This window comes from Salvelinus fontinalis, unplaced genomic scaffold, assembly GCF_029448725.1.
Source record: "Salvelinus fontinalis isolate EN_2023a unplaced genomic scaffold, ASM2944872v1 scaffold_0015, whole genome shotgun sequence".
NCBI classification, from domain to species: Eukaryota; Metazoa; Chordata; class Actinopteri; order Salmoniformes; family Salmonidae; genus Salvelinus; species Salvelinus fontinalis.
Genome location: NW_026600224.1, coordinates 557,005 through 574,691, shown reverse-complemented (window position 1 = coordinate 574,691; position 17,687 = coordinate 557,005). Strand labels below are relative to the sequence as shown.

Here is a 17,687-nt window from a genome sequence, read left to right as displayed (position 1 = left end):
CCCCTATCTAGACCCCTGAGAACACACCTGACCCCTATCTGGACCACTATGACACACCTGACCCCTATCTAGACCCCTGAGAACACACCTGACCCCTATCTAGACCACTATGACACACCTGACCCCTATCTAGACCACTAGAACACACCTGACCCCTATCTAGACCACTGATAACACACCTGACCCCTATCTAGACCACTAGAACACACCTGACCCCCATCTAGACCGCTAGAACACACCCGACCCCTATCTAGACCGCTAGAACACACCTGACCCCTATCTAGACCGCTAGAACACACCTGACCCCTATCTAGACCGCTAGAACACACCTGACCCCTATCTAGACCCCTGAGAACACACCTGACCCCTATCTAGACCGCTAGAACACACCTGACCCCTATCTAGACCCCTGAGAACACACCTGACCCCTATCTAGACCCCTGAGAACACACCTGACCCCTATCTAGACCGCTAGGACACACCTGACCCCTATCTAGACCGCTAGAACACACCTGACCCCTATCTAGACCGCTAGAACACACCTGACCCCCATCTAGACCGCTAGGACACACCTGACCCCTATCTAGACCCCTGAGAACACACCTGACCCCCATCTAGACCCCAGAGAACACACCTGACCCCTATCTGGACCGCTAGGACACACCTGACCCCTATCTAGACCGCTAGAACACACCTGACCCCTATCTAGACCACTAGTACACACCTGACCCCCATCTAGACCGCTAGAACACACCTGACCCCTATCTAGACCCCTGAGGACACACCTGACCCCTATCTAGACCCCTGAGGACACACCTGACCCCTATCTAGACCCCTGAGGACACACCTGACCCCTATCTAGACCGCTGAGAACACACCTGACCCCTATCTAGACGGCTGAGAACACACCTGACCCCTATCTAGACCCCTGAGGACACACCTGACCCCTATCTAGACCCCTGAGGACACACCTGACCCCTATCTAGACCGCTGAGGACACACCCGACCCCTTTCTAGACCACTAGGACACACCCGACCCCTATCTAGACCGCTAGGACACACCCGACCCCTATCTAGACCGCTAGGACACACCTGACCCCTATCTAGACCCCTGAGGACACACCTGACCCCTATCTAGACCGCTAGAACACACCTGACCCCTATCTAGACCGCTAGAACACACCTGACCCCTATCTAGACCGCTAGAACACACCTGACCCCTATCTAGACCGCTAGAACACACCTGACCCCTATCTAGACCGCTAGAACACACCTGACCCCTATCTAGACCGCTAGAACACACCTGACCCCTTTCTAGACCACTAGGACACACCTGACCCCTATCTAGACCGCTAGGACACACCCGACCTCTATCTAGACCGCTAGAACACACCTGACCCCTATCTAGACCCCTGAGGACACACCTGACCCCTATCTAGACCGCTGAGGACACACCTGACCCCTATCTAGACCCCTGAGGACACACCTGACCCCTATCTAGACCCCTGAGGACACACCTGACCCCTATCTAGACCGCTGAGGACACACCTGACCCCTATCTAGACCCCTGAGGACACACCTGACCCCTATCTAGACCCCTGAGGACACACCTGACCCCTATCTAGACCGCTGAGGACACACCCGACCCCTTTCTAGACCGCTAGGACACACCCGACCCCTATCTAGACCGCTAGGACACACCCGACCCCTATCTAGACCGCTAGAACACACCCGACCCCTATCTAGACCCCTGAGGACACACCCGACCCCTATCTAGACCGCTAGAACACACCTGACCCCTATCTAGACCTCTAGAACACACCTGACCCCTATCTAGACCGCTAGAACACACCTGACCCCTATCTAGACCGCTAGAACACACCTGACCCCTATCTAGACCGCTAGAACACACCTGACCCCTATCTAGACCGCTAGAACACATCTGACCCCTATCTAGACCGCTAGGACACACCCGACCCCTATCTAGACCGCTAGAACACACCTGACCCCTATCTAGACCGCTAGGACACACCCGACCCCTATCTAGACCCCTGAGAACACACTTGACCCCTATCTAGACCGCTAGGACACACCTGACCCCTATCTAAACCACTAGAACACACCTGACCCCTATCTAGACTACTGAGAACATACCTGACCCCTATCTAGACCACTAGAACACACCTGACCCCTATCTAGACCACTAGAACACACCTGACCCCTATCTAGACCCCTGAGAACACACCTGACCCCTATCTAGACCCCTGAGAACACACCTGACCCCTATCTAGACCCCTGAGAACACACCTGACCCCTATCTAGACCCCTGAGAACACACCTGACCCCTATCTAGACCCCTGAGAACACACCTGACCCCTATCTAGACCCCTGAGAACACACCTGACCCCTATCTAGACCCCTGAGAACACACCTGACCCCTATTTAGACCCCTGAGAACACACCTGACCCCTATTTAGACCGCTAGGACACACCCGACCCCTATCTAGACCCCTGAGAACACACTTGACCCCTATCTAGACCGCTAGGACACACCTGACCCCTATCTAAACCACTAGAACACACCTGACCCCTATCTAGACTACTGAGAACACACCTGACCCCTATCTAGACCCCTGAGAACACACCTGACCCCTATTTAGACCCCTGAGAACACACCTGACCCCTATCTAGACCCCTGAGAACACACCTGACCCCTATCTAGACCCCTGAGAACACACCTGACCCCTATCTAGACCCCTGAGAACACACCTGACCCCTATCTAGACCCCTGAGAACACACCTGACCCCTATCTAGACCCCTGAGAACACACCTGACCCCTATCTAGACCCCTGAGAACACACCTGACCCCTATTTAGACCCCTGAGAACACACCTGACCCCTATTTAGACCGCTAGGACACACCCGACCCCTATCTAGACCCCTGAGAACACACTTGACCCCTATCTAGACCACTAGAACACACCTGACCCCTATCTAGACCCCTGAGGACACACCTGACCCCTATCTAGACCCCTGAGGACACACCTGACCCCCATCTAGACCCCTGAGGACACACCTGACCCCCATCTAGACCGCTAGGACACACCTGGCCCCTATCTAGACCGCTGAGGACACACCTGACCCCTATCTAGACCACTAGAACATACCTGACCCCTATCTAGACCGCTGAGGACACACCTGACCCCTATCTAGACCACTAGAACACACCTGACCCCTATCTAGACCGCTAGGACACACCTGACCCCTATCTAGACCCCTGAGAACACACCTGACCCCTATCTAGACTCCTGAGAACACACCTGACCCCTATCTAGACCCCTGAGAACACACCTGACCCCTATCTAGACCGCTAGAACACACCTGACCCCTATCTAGACCACTAGAACACACCTGACCCCTATCTAGACCCCTGAGAACACACCCGACCCCTATCTAGACCGCTAGAACACACCTGACCCCCATCTAGACCACTAGGACACACCTGACCCCCATCTAGACCCCTGAGAACACACCTGACCCCTATCTAGACCCCTGAGAACACACCTGACCCCTATCTAGACCCCTGAGAACACACCCGACCCCTATCTAGACCCCTGAGAACACACCCGACCCCTATCTAGACCCCTGAGAACACACCCGACCCCTATCTAGACCCCCTGAGAACACACCTGACCCCTATCTAGACCCCTGAGAACACACCTGACCCCTATCTAGACCCCTGAGAACACACCTGACCCCTATCTAGACCCCTGAGAACACACCTGACCCCTATCTAGACCCCTGAGAACACACCTGACCCCTATCTAGACCCCTGAGAACACACCTGACCCCTATCTAGACCCCTGAGAACACACCTGACCCCTATCTAGACCCCTGAGAACACACCTGACCCCTATCTAGACCCCTGAGAACACACCTGACCCCTATCTAGACCCCTGAGAACACACCTGACCCCCTATCTAGACCCCTGAGAACACACCTGACCCCTATCTAGACCCCTGAGAACACACCTGACCCCTATCTAGACCCCTGAGAACACACCTGACCCCTATCTAGACCCCTGAGAACACACCTGACCCCTATCTAGACCCCTGAGAACACACCTGACCCCTATCTAGACCCCTGAGAACACACCTGACCCCTATCTAGACCCCTGAGAACACACCTGACCCCTATCTAGACCCCTGAGAACACACCTGACCCCTATCTAGACCCCTGAGAACACACCTGACCCCTATCTAGACCCCTGAGAACACACCTGACCCCTATCTAGACCCCTGAGAACACACCTGACCCCTATCTAGACCCCTGAGGACACACCTGACCCCTATCTAGACCCCTGAGAACACACCTGACCCCTATCTAGACCCCTGAGAACACACCTGACCCCTATCTAGACCCCTGAGAACACACCTGACCCCTATCTAGACCCCTGAGAACACACCTGACCCCTATCTAGACCCCTGAGAACACACCTGACCCCTATCTAGACCCCTGAGAACACACCTGACCCCTATCTAGACCCCTGAGAACACACCCGACCCCTATCTAGACCCCTGAGGACACACCCGACCCCTATCTAGACCCCTGAGGACACACCCGACCCCTATCTAGACCCCTGAGGACACACCCGACCCCTATCTAGACCCCTGAGGACACACCCGACCCCTATCTCGTCCGCTGAGGACACACCCGACCCCTATCTAGACCCCTGAGGACACACCCGACCCCTATCTAGACCGCTAGAACACACCCGACCCCTATCTAGACCGCTAGGACACACCCGACCCCTTTCTAGACCGCTAGGACACACCCGACCCCTATCTAGACCGCTAGGACACACCCGACCCCTATCTAGACCGCTAGAACACACCCGACCCCTATCTAGACCCCTGAGGACACACCCGACCCCTATCTAGACCGCTAGGACACACCCGACCCCTATCTAGACCGCTAGGACACACCCGACCCCTATCTAGACCGCTAGGACACACCCGACCCCTATCTAGACCGCTAGAACACACCCGACCCCTATCTAGACCCCTGAGGACACACCCGACCCCTATCTAGACCGCTAGAACACACCTGACCCCTATCTAGACCACTAGGACACACCTGACCCCTTTCTAGACCACTAGGACACACCCGACCCCTATCTAGACCCCTGAGAACACACCCGACCCCTATCTAGACCCCTGAGGACACACCTGACCCCTATCTAGACCCCTGAGAACACACCTGACCCCTATCTAGACCCCTGAGGACACACCTGACCCCTATCTAGACCCCTGAGGACACACCTGACCCCTATCTAGACCCCTGAGGACACACCTGACCCCTATCTAGACCCCTGAGGACACACCCGACCCCTATCTCGTCCGCTGAGAACACACCCGACCCCTATCTAGACCCCTGAGGCCACACCCGACCCCTATCTAGACCGCTGAGGCCACACCCGACCCCTATCTAGACCGCTGAGGCCACACCCGACCCCTATCTAGACCGCTGAGGCCACACCCGACCCCTTTCTAGACCGCTAGGACACACCCGACCCCTATCTAGACCGCTAGGACACACCCGACCCCTATCTAGACCGCTAGAACACACCCGACCCCTATCTAGACCCCTGAGGACACACCCGACCCCTATCTAGACCGCTAGGACACACCCGACCCCTATCTAGACCGCTAGGACACACCCGACCCCTATCTAGACCGCTAGGACACACCCGACCCCTATCTAGACCGCTAGGACACACCCGACCCCTTTCTAGACCGCTAGGACACACCCGACCCCTATCTAGACCGCTAGGACACACCCGACCCCTACCTAGACCGCTAGAACACACCCGACCCCTACCTAGACCCCTGAGGACACACCCGACCCCTATCTAGACCGCTAGGACACACCCGACCCCTATCTAGACCGCTAGGACACACCCGACCCCTATCTAGACCGCTAGGACACACCCGACCCCTATCTAGACCCCTGAGGACACACCTGACCCCTATCTAGACCGCTAGAACACACCTGACCCCTATCTAGACCGCTAGGACACACCCGACCCCTTTCTAGACCGCTAGGACACACCCGACCCCTATCTAGACCGCTAGGACACACCCGACCCCTATCTAGACCGCTAGGACACACCCGACCCCTATCTAGACCCCTGAGGACACACCCGACCCCTATCTAGACCGCTAGAACACACCTGACCCCTATCTAGACCGCTAGGACACACCTGACCCCTTTCTAGACCGCTAGGACACACCCGACCCCTATCTAGACCGCTAGGACACACCCGACCCCTATCTAGACCGCTAGAACACACCCGACCCCTATCTAGACCCCTGAGGACACACCTGACCCCTATCTAGACTACTGAGAACACACCTGACCCCTATCTAGACCACTAGAACACACCTGACCCCTATCTAGACCACTAGAACACACCTGACCCCTATCTAGGCCCCTGAGAACACACCTGACCCCTATCTAGACCGCTAGGACACACCTGACCCCTATCTAGACCGCTAGGACACACCTGACCCCTATCTAAACCGCTGAGGACACACCTGACCCCTATCTAGACCACTAGAACACACCTGACCCCTATCTAGACCGCTACGACACACCTGACCCCTATCTAGACCCCTGAGGACACACCCGACCCCTATCTAGACCGCTAGAACACACCTGACCCCTATCTAGACCACTAGGACACACCTGACCCCTTTCTAGACCGCTAGGACACACCCGACCCCTATCTAGACCGCTAGGACACACCTGACCCCTATCTAGACCGCTAGAACACACCTGACCCCTATCTAGACTACTGAGAACACACCTGACCCCTATCTAGACTACTGAGAACACACCTGACCCCTATCTAGACTACTGAGAACACACCTGACCCCTATCTAGACCACTAGAACACACCTGACCCCTATCTAGGCCCCTGAGAACACACCTGACCCCTATCTAGACCACTAGGACACACCTGACCCCTATCTAGACCGCTAGGACACACCTGACCCCTATCTAAACCGCTGAGGACACACCTGACCCCTATCTAGACCACTAGAACACACCTGACCCCTATCTAGACCGCTACGACACACCTGACCCCTATCTAGACCGCTGAGGACACACCTGACCCCTATCTAGACCGCTAGGACACACCTGACCCCTATCTAGACCCCTGAGAACACACCTGACCCCTATCTAGACCACTAGAACACACCTGACCCCTATCTAGACCGCTAGGACACACCTGACCCCTATCTAGACCCCTGAGGACACACCTGACCCCCATCTAGACCGCTAGGACACACCTGACCCCTATCTAGACCGCTGAGGACACACCTGACCCCTATCTAGACCCCTGAGAACACACCTGACCCCTATCTAGACCACTAGGACACACCTGACCCCTATCTAGACCGCTAGGACACACCTGACCCCCATCTAGACCCCTGAGAACACACCTGACCCCCATCTAGACCGCTAGTACACACCTGACCCCTATCTAGACCGCTGAGAACACACCTGACCCCTATCTAGACCGCTAGGACACACCTGACCCCTATCTAGACCACTAGAACACACCTGACCCCTATCTAGACTACTGAGAACATACCTGACCCCTATCTAGACCACTAGAACACACCTGACCCCTATCTAGACCACTGAGAACACACCTGACCCCTATCTAGACCCCTGAGAACACACCTGACCCCTATCTAGACCACTAGAACACACCTGACCCCTATCTAGACCGCTAGGACACACCTGACCCCTATCTAGACCGCTAGGACACACCTGACCCCTATCTAAACCACTAGAACACACCCGACCCCTATCTAGACTACTGAGAACATACCTGACCCCTATCTAGACCACTAGAACACACCTGACCCCTATCTAGACCACTAGAACACACCTGACCCCTATCTAGACCACTAGAACACACCTGACTCCTATCTAGACCCCTGAGGACACACCTGACCCCTATCTAGACCACTAGGACACACCTGACCCCTATCTAGACCCCGGAGGACACACCTGACCCCTATCTAGACCCCTGAGGACACACCTGACCCCCATCTAGACCGCTAGGACACACCTGACCCCTATCTAGACCGCTGAGGACACACCTGACCCCTATCTAGACCACTAGAACACACCTGACCCCTATCTAGACCGCTAGGACACACCTGACCCCTATCTAGACCCCTGAGAACACACCTGACCCCTATCTAGACCGCTGAGAACACACCTGACCCCTATCTAGACCACTGAGAACACACCTGACCCCTATCTAGACCCCTGAGAACACACCTGACCCCTATCTAGACCACTATGACACACCTGACCCCTATCTAGACCGCTAGGACACACCTGACCCCTATCTAGACCGCTAGGACACACCTGACCCCTATCTAGACCCCTGAGAACACACCTGACCCCTATCTAGACCCCTGAGAACACACCTGACCCCTATCTAGACCGCTAGGACACACCTGACCCCTATCTAGACCCCTGAGAACACACCTGACCCCTATCTAGACCGCTAGGGCACACCTGACCCCCATCTAGACCCCTGAGAACACACCTGACCCCTATCTAGACCGCTAGGACACACCTGACCCCTATCTAGACCCCTGAGGACACACCTGACCCCTATCTAGACCCCTGAGGACACACCTGACCCCTATCTAGACCGCTAGGACACACCTGACCCCTATCTAGACCCCTGAGAACACACCTGACCCCTATCTAGACCGCTAGGGCACACCTGACCCCCATCTAGACCCCTGAGAACACACCTGACCCCTATCTAGACCGCTAGGACACACCTGACCCCTATCTAGACCCCTGAGGACACACCTGACCCCTATCTAGACCCCTGAGGACACACCTGACCCCTATCTAGACCCCTGAGAACACACCTGACCCCTATCTAGACCCCTGAGAACACACCCGACCCCTATCTAGACCCCTGAGAACACACCCGACCCCTATCTAGACCCCTGAGAACACACCTGACCCCTATCTAGACCCCTGAGAACACACCTGACCCCTATCTAGACCCCTGAGAACACACCTGACCCCTATCTAGACCGCTAGGACACACCTGACCCCTATCTAGACCCCTGAGAACACACCTGACCCCTATCTAGACCGCTAGGGCACACCTGACCCCCATCTAGACCCCTGAGAACACACCTGACCCCTATCTAGACCGCTAGGACACACCTGACCCCTATCTAGACCCCTGAGGACACACCCGACCCCTATCTAGACCACTGAGAACACACCTGACCCCTATCTAGACCCCTGAGGACACACCTGACCCCTATCTAGACCCCTGAGAACACACCTGACCCCTATCTAGACCCCTGAGAACACACCTGACCCCTATCTAGACCCCTGAGAACACACCTGACCCCTATCTAGACCCCTGAGAACACACCTGACCCCTATCTAGACCCCTGAGAACACACCCGACCCCTATCTAGACCCCTGAGAACACACCTGACCCCTATCTAGACCCCTGAGAAAACACCTGACCCCTATCTAGACCCCTGAGAACACACCTGACCCCTATCTAGACCCCTGAGAACACACCCGACCCCTATCTAGACCCCTGAGAACATACCCGACCCCTATCTAGACCCCTGAGAACACACCCGACCCCTATCTAGACCCTGAGAACACACCCGACCCCTATCTAGACCCCTGAGAACACACCCGACCCCTATCTAGACCCCTGAGAACACACCTGACCCCTATCTAGACCCCTGAGAACACACCTGACCCCTATCTAGACCCCTGAGAACACACCTGACCCCTATCTAGACCCCTGAGAACACACCTGACCCCTATCTAGACCCCTGAGAACACACCTGACCCCTATCTAGACCCCTGAGAACACACCTGACCCCTATCTAGACCCCTGAGAACACACCTGACCCCTATCTAGACCCCTGAGAACACACCTGACCCCTATCTAGACCGCTAGAACACACCTGACCCCTATCTAGACCCCTGAGAACACACCTGACCCCTATCTAGACCCCTGAGAACACACCTGACCCCTATCTAGACCACTGAGAACACACCTGACCCCTATCTAGACCGCTAGAACACACCTGACCCCTATCTAGACCCCTGAGAACACACCTGACCCCTATCTAGACCCCTGAGAACACACCTGACCCCTATCTAGACCCCTGAGAACACACCTGACCCCTATCTAGACCCCTGAGAACACACCTGACCCCTATCTAGACCGCTAGAACACACCTGACCCCTATCTAGACCCCTGAGAACACACCCGACCCCTATCTAGACCACTGAGAACACACCTGACCCCTATCTAGACCGCTAGAACACACCTGACCCCTATCTAGACCCCTGAGAACACACCTGACCCCTATCTAGACCCCTGAGAACACACCTGACCCCTATCTAGACCCCTGAGAACACACCTGACCCCTATCTAGACCGCTAGAACACACCTGACCCCTATCTAGACCCCTGAGAACACACCCGACCCCTATCTAGACCACTGAGAACACACCTGACCCCTATCTAGACCGCTAGAACACACCTGACCCCTATCTAGACCCCTGAGAACACACCTGACCCCTATCTAGACCCCTGAGAACACACCTGACCCCTATCTAGACCACTGAGAACACACCTGACCCCTATCTAGACCGCTAGAACACACCTGACCCCTATCTAGACCACTGAGAACACACCTGACCCCTATCTAGACCGCTAGGACACACCTGACCCCTATCTAGACCACTGAGAACACACCTGACCCCTATCTAGACCACTGAGAACACACCTGACCCCTATCTAGACCCCTGAGGACACACCTGACCACTGAGAACACACCTGACCCCTATCTAGACCGCTAGGACACACCTGACCCCTATCTAGACCCCTGAGAACACACCTGACCCCTATCTAGACCACTATGACACACCTGACCCCTATCTAGACCGCTAGGACACACCTGACCCCTATCTAGACCGCTAGGACACACCTGACCCCTATCTAGACCCCTGAGAACACACCTGACCCCTATCTAGACCCCTGAGAACACACCCGACCCCTATCTAGACCGCTAGGACACACCTGACCCCTATCTAGACCCCTGAGAACACACCTGACCCCTATCTAGACCGCTAGGGCACACCTGACCCCCATCTAGACCCCTGAGAACACACCTGACCCCTATCTAGACCGCTAGGACACACCTGACCCCTATCTAGACCCCTGAGGACACACCTGACCCCTATCTAGACCCCTGAGGACACACCTGACCCCTATCTAGACCGCTAGGACACACCTGACCCCTATCTAGACCCCTGAGAACACACCTGACCCCTATCTAGACCGCTAGGGCACACCTGACCCCCATCTAGACCCCTGAGAACACACCTGACCCCTATCTAGACCGCTAGGACACACCTGACCCCTATCTAGACCCCTGAGGACACACCTGACCCCTATCTAGACCCCTGAGGACACACCTGACCCCTATCTAGACCGCTAGGACACACCTGACCCCTATCTAGACCCCTGAGAACACACCTGACCCCTATCTAGACCGCTAGGGCACACCTGACCCCCATCTAGACCCCTGAGAACACACCTGACCCCTATCTAGACCGCTAGGACACACCTGACCCCTATCTAGACCCCTGAGGACACACCTGACCCCTATCTAGACCCCTGAGGACACACCTGACCCCTATCTAGACCGCTAGGACACACCCGACCCCTATCTAGACCACTGAGAACACACCTGACCCCTATCTAGACCCCTGAGGACACACCTGACCCCTATCTAGACCCCTGAGAACACACCTGACCCCTATCTAGACCCCTGAGAACACACCTGACCCCTATCTAGACCCCTGAGAACACACCTGACCCCTATCTAGACCCCTGAGAACACACCCGACCCCTATCTAGACCCCTGAGAACACACCTGACCCCTATCTAGACCCCTGAGAAAACACCTGACCCCTATCTAGACCCCTGAGAACACACCTGACCCCTATCTAGACCCCTGAGAACACACCCGACCCCTATCTAGACCCCTGAGAACACACCTGACCCCTATCTAGACCCCTGAGAACACACCCGACCCCTATCTAGACCCCTGAGAACACACCCGACCCCTATCTAGACCCCTGAGAACACACCTGACCCCTATCTAGACCCCTGAGAACACACCTGACCCCTATCTAGACCCCTGAGAACACACCTGACCCCTATCTAGACCGCTAGGACACACCTGACCCCTATCTAGACCCCTGAGAACACACCTGACCCCTATCTAGACCGCTAGGGCACACCTGACCCCCATCTAGACCCCTGAGAACACACCTGACCCCTATCTAGACCGCTAGGACACACCTGACCCCTATCTAGACCCCTGAGGACACACCCGACCCCTATCTAGACCACTGAGAACACACCTGACCCCTATCTAGACCCCTGAGGACACACCTGACCCCTATCTAGACCCCTGAGAACACACCTGACCCCTATCTAGACCCCTGAGAACACACCTGACCCCTATCTAGACCCCTGAGAACACACCTGACCCCTATCTAGACCCCTGAGAACACACCTGACCCCTATCTAGACCCCTGAGAACACACCCGACCCCTATCTAGACCCCTGAGAACACACCTGACCCCTATCTAGACCCCTGAGAAAACACCTGACCCCTATCTAGACCCCTGAGAACACACCTGACCCCTATCTAGACCCCTGAGAACACACCCGACCCCTATCTAGACCCCTGAGAACACACCCGACCCCTATCTAGACCCCTGAGAACACACCCGACCCCTATCTAGACCCTGAGAACACACCCGACCCCTATCTAGACCCCTGAGAACACACCTGACCCCTATCTAGACCCCTGAGAACACACCTGACCCCTATCTAGACCCCTGAGAACACACCTGACCCCTATCTAGACCCCTGAGAACACACCTGACCCCTATCTAGACCCCTGAGAACACACCTGACCCCTATCTAGACCCCTGAGAACACACCTGACCCCTATCTAGACCCCTGAGAACACACCTGACCCCTATCTAGACCGCTAGAACACACCTGACCCCTATCTAGACCCCTGAGAACACACCTGACCCCTATCTAGACCCCTGAGAACACACCTGACCCCTATCTAGACCACTGAGAACACACCTGACCCCTATCTAGACCGCTAGAACACACCTGACCCCTATCTAGACCCCTGAGAACACACCTGACCCCTATCTAGACCCCTGAGAACACACCTGACCCCTATCTAGACCCCTGAGAACACACCTGACCCCTATCTAGACCCCTGAGAACACACCTGACCCCTATCTAGACCCCTGAGAACACACCTGACCCCTATCTAGACCCCTGAGAACACACCTGACCCCTATCTAGACCGCTAGAACACACCTGACCCCTATCTAGACCCCTGAGAACACACCCGACCCCTATCTAGACCACTGAGAACACACCTGACCCCTATCTAGACCGCTAGAACACACCTGACCCCTATCTAGACCCCTGAGAACACACCTGACCCCTATCTAGACCCCTGAGAACACACCTGACCCCTATCTAGACCACTGAGAACACACCTGACCCCTATCTAGACCGCTAGAACACACCTGACCCCTATCTAGACCACTGAGAACACACCTGACCCCTATCTAGACCGCTAGGACACACCTGACCCCTATCTAGACCACTGAGAACACACCTGACCCCTATCTAGACCACTGAGAACACACCTGACCCCTATCTAGACCCCTGAGGACACACCTGACCACTGAGAACACACCTGACCCCTATCTAGACCGCTAGGACACACCTGACCCCTATCTAGACCCCTGAGGACACACCTGACCCCTATCTAGACCGCTAGGACACACCTGACCCCTATCTAGACCGCTAGGACACACCTAACCCCCATCTTGACCGCTAGGACACACCTGACCCCCATCTAGACCGCTAGTACACACCTGACCCCTATCTAGACCGCTAGGACACACCTGACCCCTATCTAGACCGCTAGGACACACCTGACCCCCATCTAGACCGCTAGTACACACCTGACCCCTATCTAGACCCCTGAGAACACACCTGACCCCTATCTAGACCCCTGAGAACACACCTGACCCCTATCTAGACCACTGAGAACACACCTGACCCCTATCTAGACCGCTAGAACACACCTGACCCCTATCTAGACCCCTGAGAACACACCTGACCCCTATCTAGACCCCTGAGAACACACCTGACCCCTATCTAGACCCCTGAGAACACACCTGACCCCTATCTAGACCCCTGAGAACACACCTGACCCCTATCTAGACCGCTAGAACACACCTGACCCCTATCTAGACCCCTGAGAACACACCTGACCCCTATCTAGACCACTGAGAACACACCTGACCCCTATCTAGACCACTGAGAACACACCTGACCCCTATCTAGACCACTGAGAACACACCTGACCCCTATCTAAACCGCTAGGACACACCTGACCCCTATCTAGACCCCTGAGGACACACCTGACCACTGAGAACACACCTGACCCCTATCTAGACCGCTAGGACACACCTGACCCCTATCTAGACCACTGAGAACACACCTGACCCCTATCTAGACCGCTAGGACACACCTGACCCCTATCTAGACCACTGAGAACACACCTGACCCCTATCTAGACCACTGAGAACACACCTGACCCCTATCTAGACCACTGAGAACACACCTGACCCCTATCTAAACCGCTAGGACACACCTGACCCCTATCTAGACCCCTGAGGACACACCTGACCACTGAGAACACACCTGACCCCTATCTAGACCGCTAGGACACACCTGACCCCTATCTAGACCACTGAGAACACACCTGACCCCTATCTAGACCGCTAGGACACACCTGACCCCTATCTAGACCGCTAGGACACACCTGACCCCTATCTAGACCGCTAGGACACACCTGACCCCCATCTAGACCGCTAGTACACACCTGACCCCCATCTAGACCGCTAGGACTCACCTGACCCCCATCTAGACCGCTAGTACACACCTGACCCCCATCTAGACCGCTAGAACACACCTGACCCCTATCTAGACCACTGAGAACACACCTGACCCCTATCTAGACCGCTAGTACACACCTGACCCCCATCTAGACCGCTAGTACACACCTGACCCCCATCTAGACCGCTAGAACACACCTGACCCCTATCTAGACCACTGAGATCACACCTGACCCCTATCTAGACCGCTAGGACACACCTGACCCCTATCTAGACCGCTAGGACACACCTGACCCCTATCTAGACAGCTAGGACACACCTGACCCCTATCTAGACCACTGAGAACACACCTGGCCCCCATCTAGACCGCTAGGACACACCTGACCCCCATCTAGACCGCTAGTACACACCTGACCCCTATCTAAACCGCTAGAACACACCTGACCCCTATCTAGACCGCTAGAACACACCCGACCCCTATCTTGACCACTGAGATCACACCCGACCCCTATCTAGACCGCTAGGACACACCCGACCCCTATCTAGACCGCTAGGACACACCCGACCCCTATCTAGACCGCTAGGACACACCTGACCCCTATCTAGACCGCTAGGACACACCTGACCCCTATCTAGACAGCTAGGACACACCTGACCCCTATCTAGACAGCTAGGACACACCTGACCCCTATCTAGACCGCTGAGAACACACCTGACCCCCATCTACACCGCTGAGAACACACCTGACCCCCATCTACACCGCTGAGAACACACCTGACCCCCATCTACACCGCTGAGAACACACCTGACCCCCATCTACACCGCTGAGAACACACCTGACCCCCATCTACACCGCTGAGAACACACCTGACCCCCATCTACACCGCTGAGAACACACCCGACCCCCATCTAGACCGCTAGGACACACCCGACCCCCATCTAGACCACTAGAACACACCTGACCCCTATCTAGACCACTGAGAACACACCTGACCCCTATCTAGACCACTGAGAACACACCTGACCCCTATCTAGACCACTAGAACACACACCTGACCCCTATCTAGACCACTGAGAACGTCTGTGTCGTCAGTCACTCCTGCTGGCAGAAACAGGATGTGACTGGTTTCTATTGATACACGCAGCGGGTGTCGTTCTCGATAGATATGTACAAAAATATACAGAATAATAAACTGAAAATCGATGCTCGCAATACACACGATCCCATCCCATTGGATAACGGGATGACCATGCCTTCCCATTGGATAACGGGATGACCATGCCTTCCCATTGGATAATGGGATGACAATGCCTTCCCATTGGATAATGGGATGACAATGCCTTCCCATTGGATAATGGGATGACAATGCCTTCCCATTGGATAACGGGATGACAATGCCTTCCCATTGGATAACGGGATGACAATGCCTTCCCATTGGATAACGGGATGACCATGCCTTCCCATTGGATAACGGGATGACCATGCCTTCCCATTGGATAACGGGATGACCATGCCTTCCCATTGGATAATGGGATGACAATGCCTTCCCATTGGATAATGGGATGACAATGCCTTCCCATTGGATAATTGGATGACCATGCCTTCCCATTGGATGACAATGCCTTCCCATTGGATGACAATGCCTTCCCATTGGATGACAATGCCTTCCCATTGGATGACAATGCCTTCCCATTGGATGACCATGCCTTCCCATTGGATGACCATGCCTTCCCATTGGATGACAATGCCTTCCCATTGGATGACAATGGGATGACAGTGCCTTCCCATCTAGTTTTAATTCTATGGTTATTTTGCTCAGTGCCATTTGCTCGTGCAAAACGTTGTCCACTGACTCCTCACCTAAGCATGTCTCTACAGGGACATCTCTGGGACCAAGTGTGACTTTGCGGTCCAGGTTCAGCTAAGGTAAGGCTCTCCTGTCTTCTTACAGCTCCTTCTGAAAGTATTCACACCCATTTACTTTTTCCCCACATTTTTTGTTGTTACAGCCTGATTTAAAAAAAATTGATTACATTTAGATTTTTTTGGGGGGGGGGGTCACTGGCATACACACAATAACCTATAATGTTAAAGTGGAATTATGTTTTTAGAAACTTTTACAAATTATTTAAAAAGATGAAATGTCTTTAGCCTATAAGTATTCAACCCCTTTGTTATATCACGCCTAAATAAGTTCAGGAGTAAACATTTGCTTAAAAAGTTGCATGCATTTTAAATGACCACATCCTCTCTGTACCCCACACACATACAATTATCTGTAAGGTCCCTCAGTTGAACAAACACCGATTCAACCACAGACCGGGGAGGTTTTCCAATGCCTCGCAAAGAGCACCTATTGGTAGATGGGGAGAAAGGGAAAAAAAAAATGACATTTGAATATACCTTTGAGCATGGTGAAGTTATTAATTAAAGTTTGGATGGTGTATCAATACACCCAGTCACTACAAAGATACAAGCGTCCTTCCTAACTCAGTTGCCAGAGAGGAAGGAAACCTCACAGGGTTTCCAGGGTCATCATGAGGCCAATGGGGACTTTGTAACTGTTTTAGAG

At 54.6% G+C, this 17,687-nt stretch overlaps 1 protein-coding gene across 1 annotated transcript in view; it reads left to right on the top strand.

Moving 5' to 3' along the window:
* LOC129842120 (E3 SUMO-protein ligase PIAS1-like) overlaps positions 1-17,687 on the top strand; it is a 57,952-nt gene that overhangs the window by 11,236 nt on the left and 29,029 nt on the right. Inside the window, exon 4 of the mRNA XM_055910515.1 lies at positions 16,994-17,041. Within this exon, the coding sequence (XP_055766490.1) occupies positions 16,994-17,041 (48 nt within the window). The remainder of the gene's footprint in view (positions 1-16,993; positions 17,042-17,687) is intronic.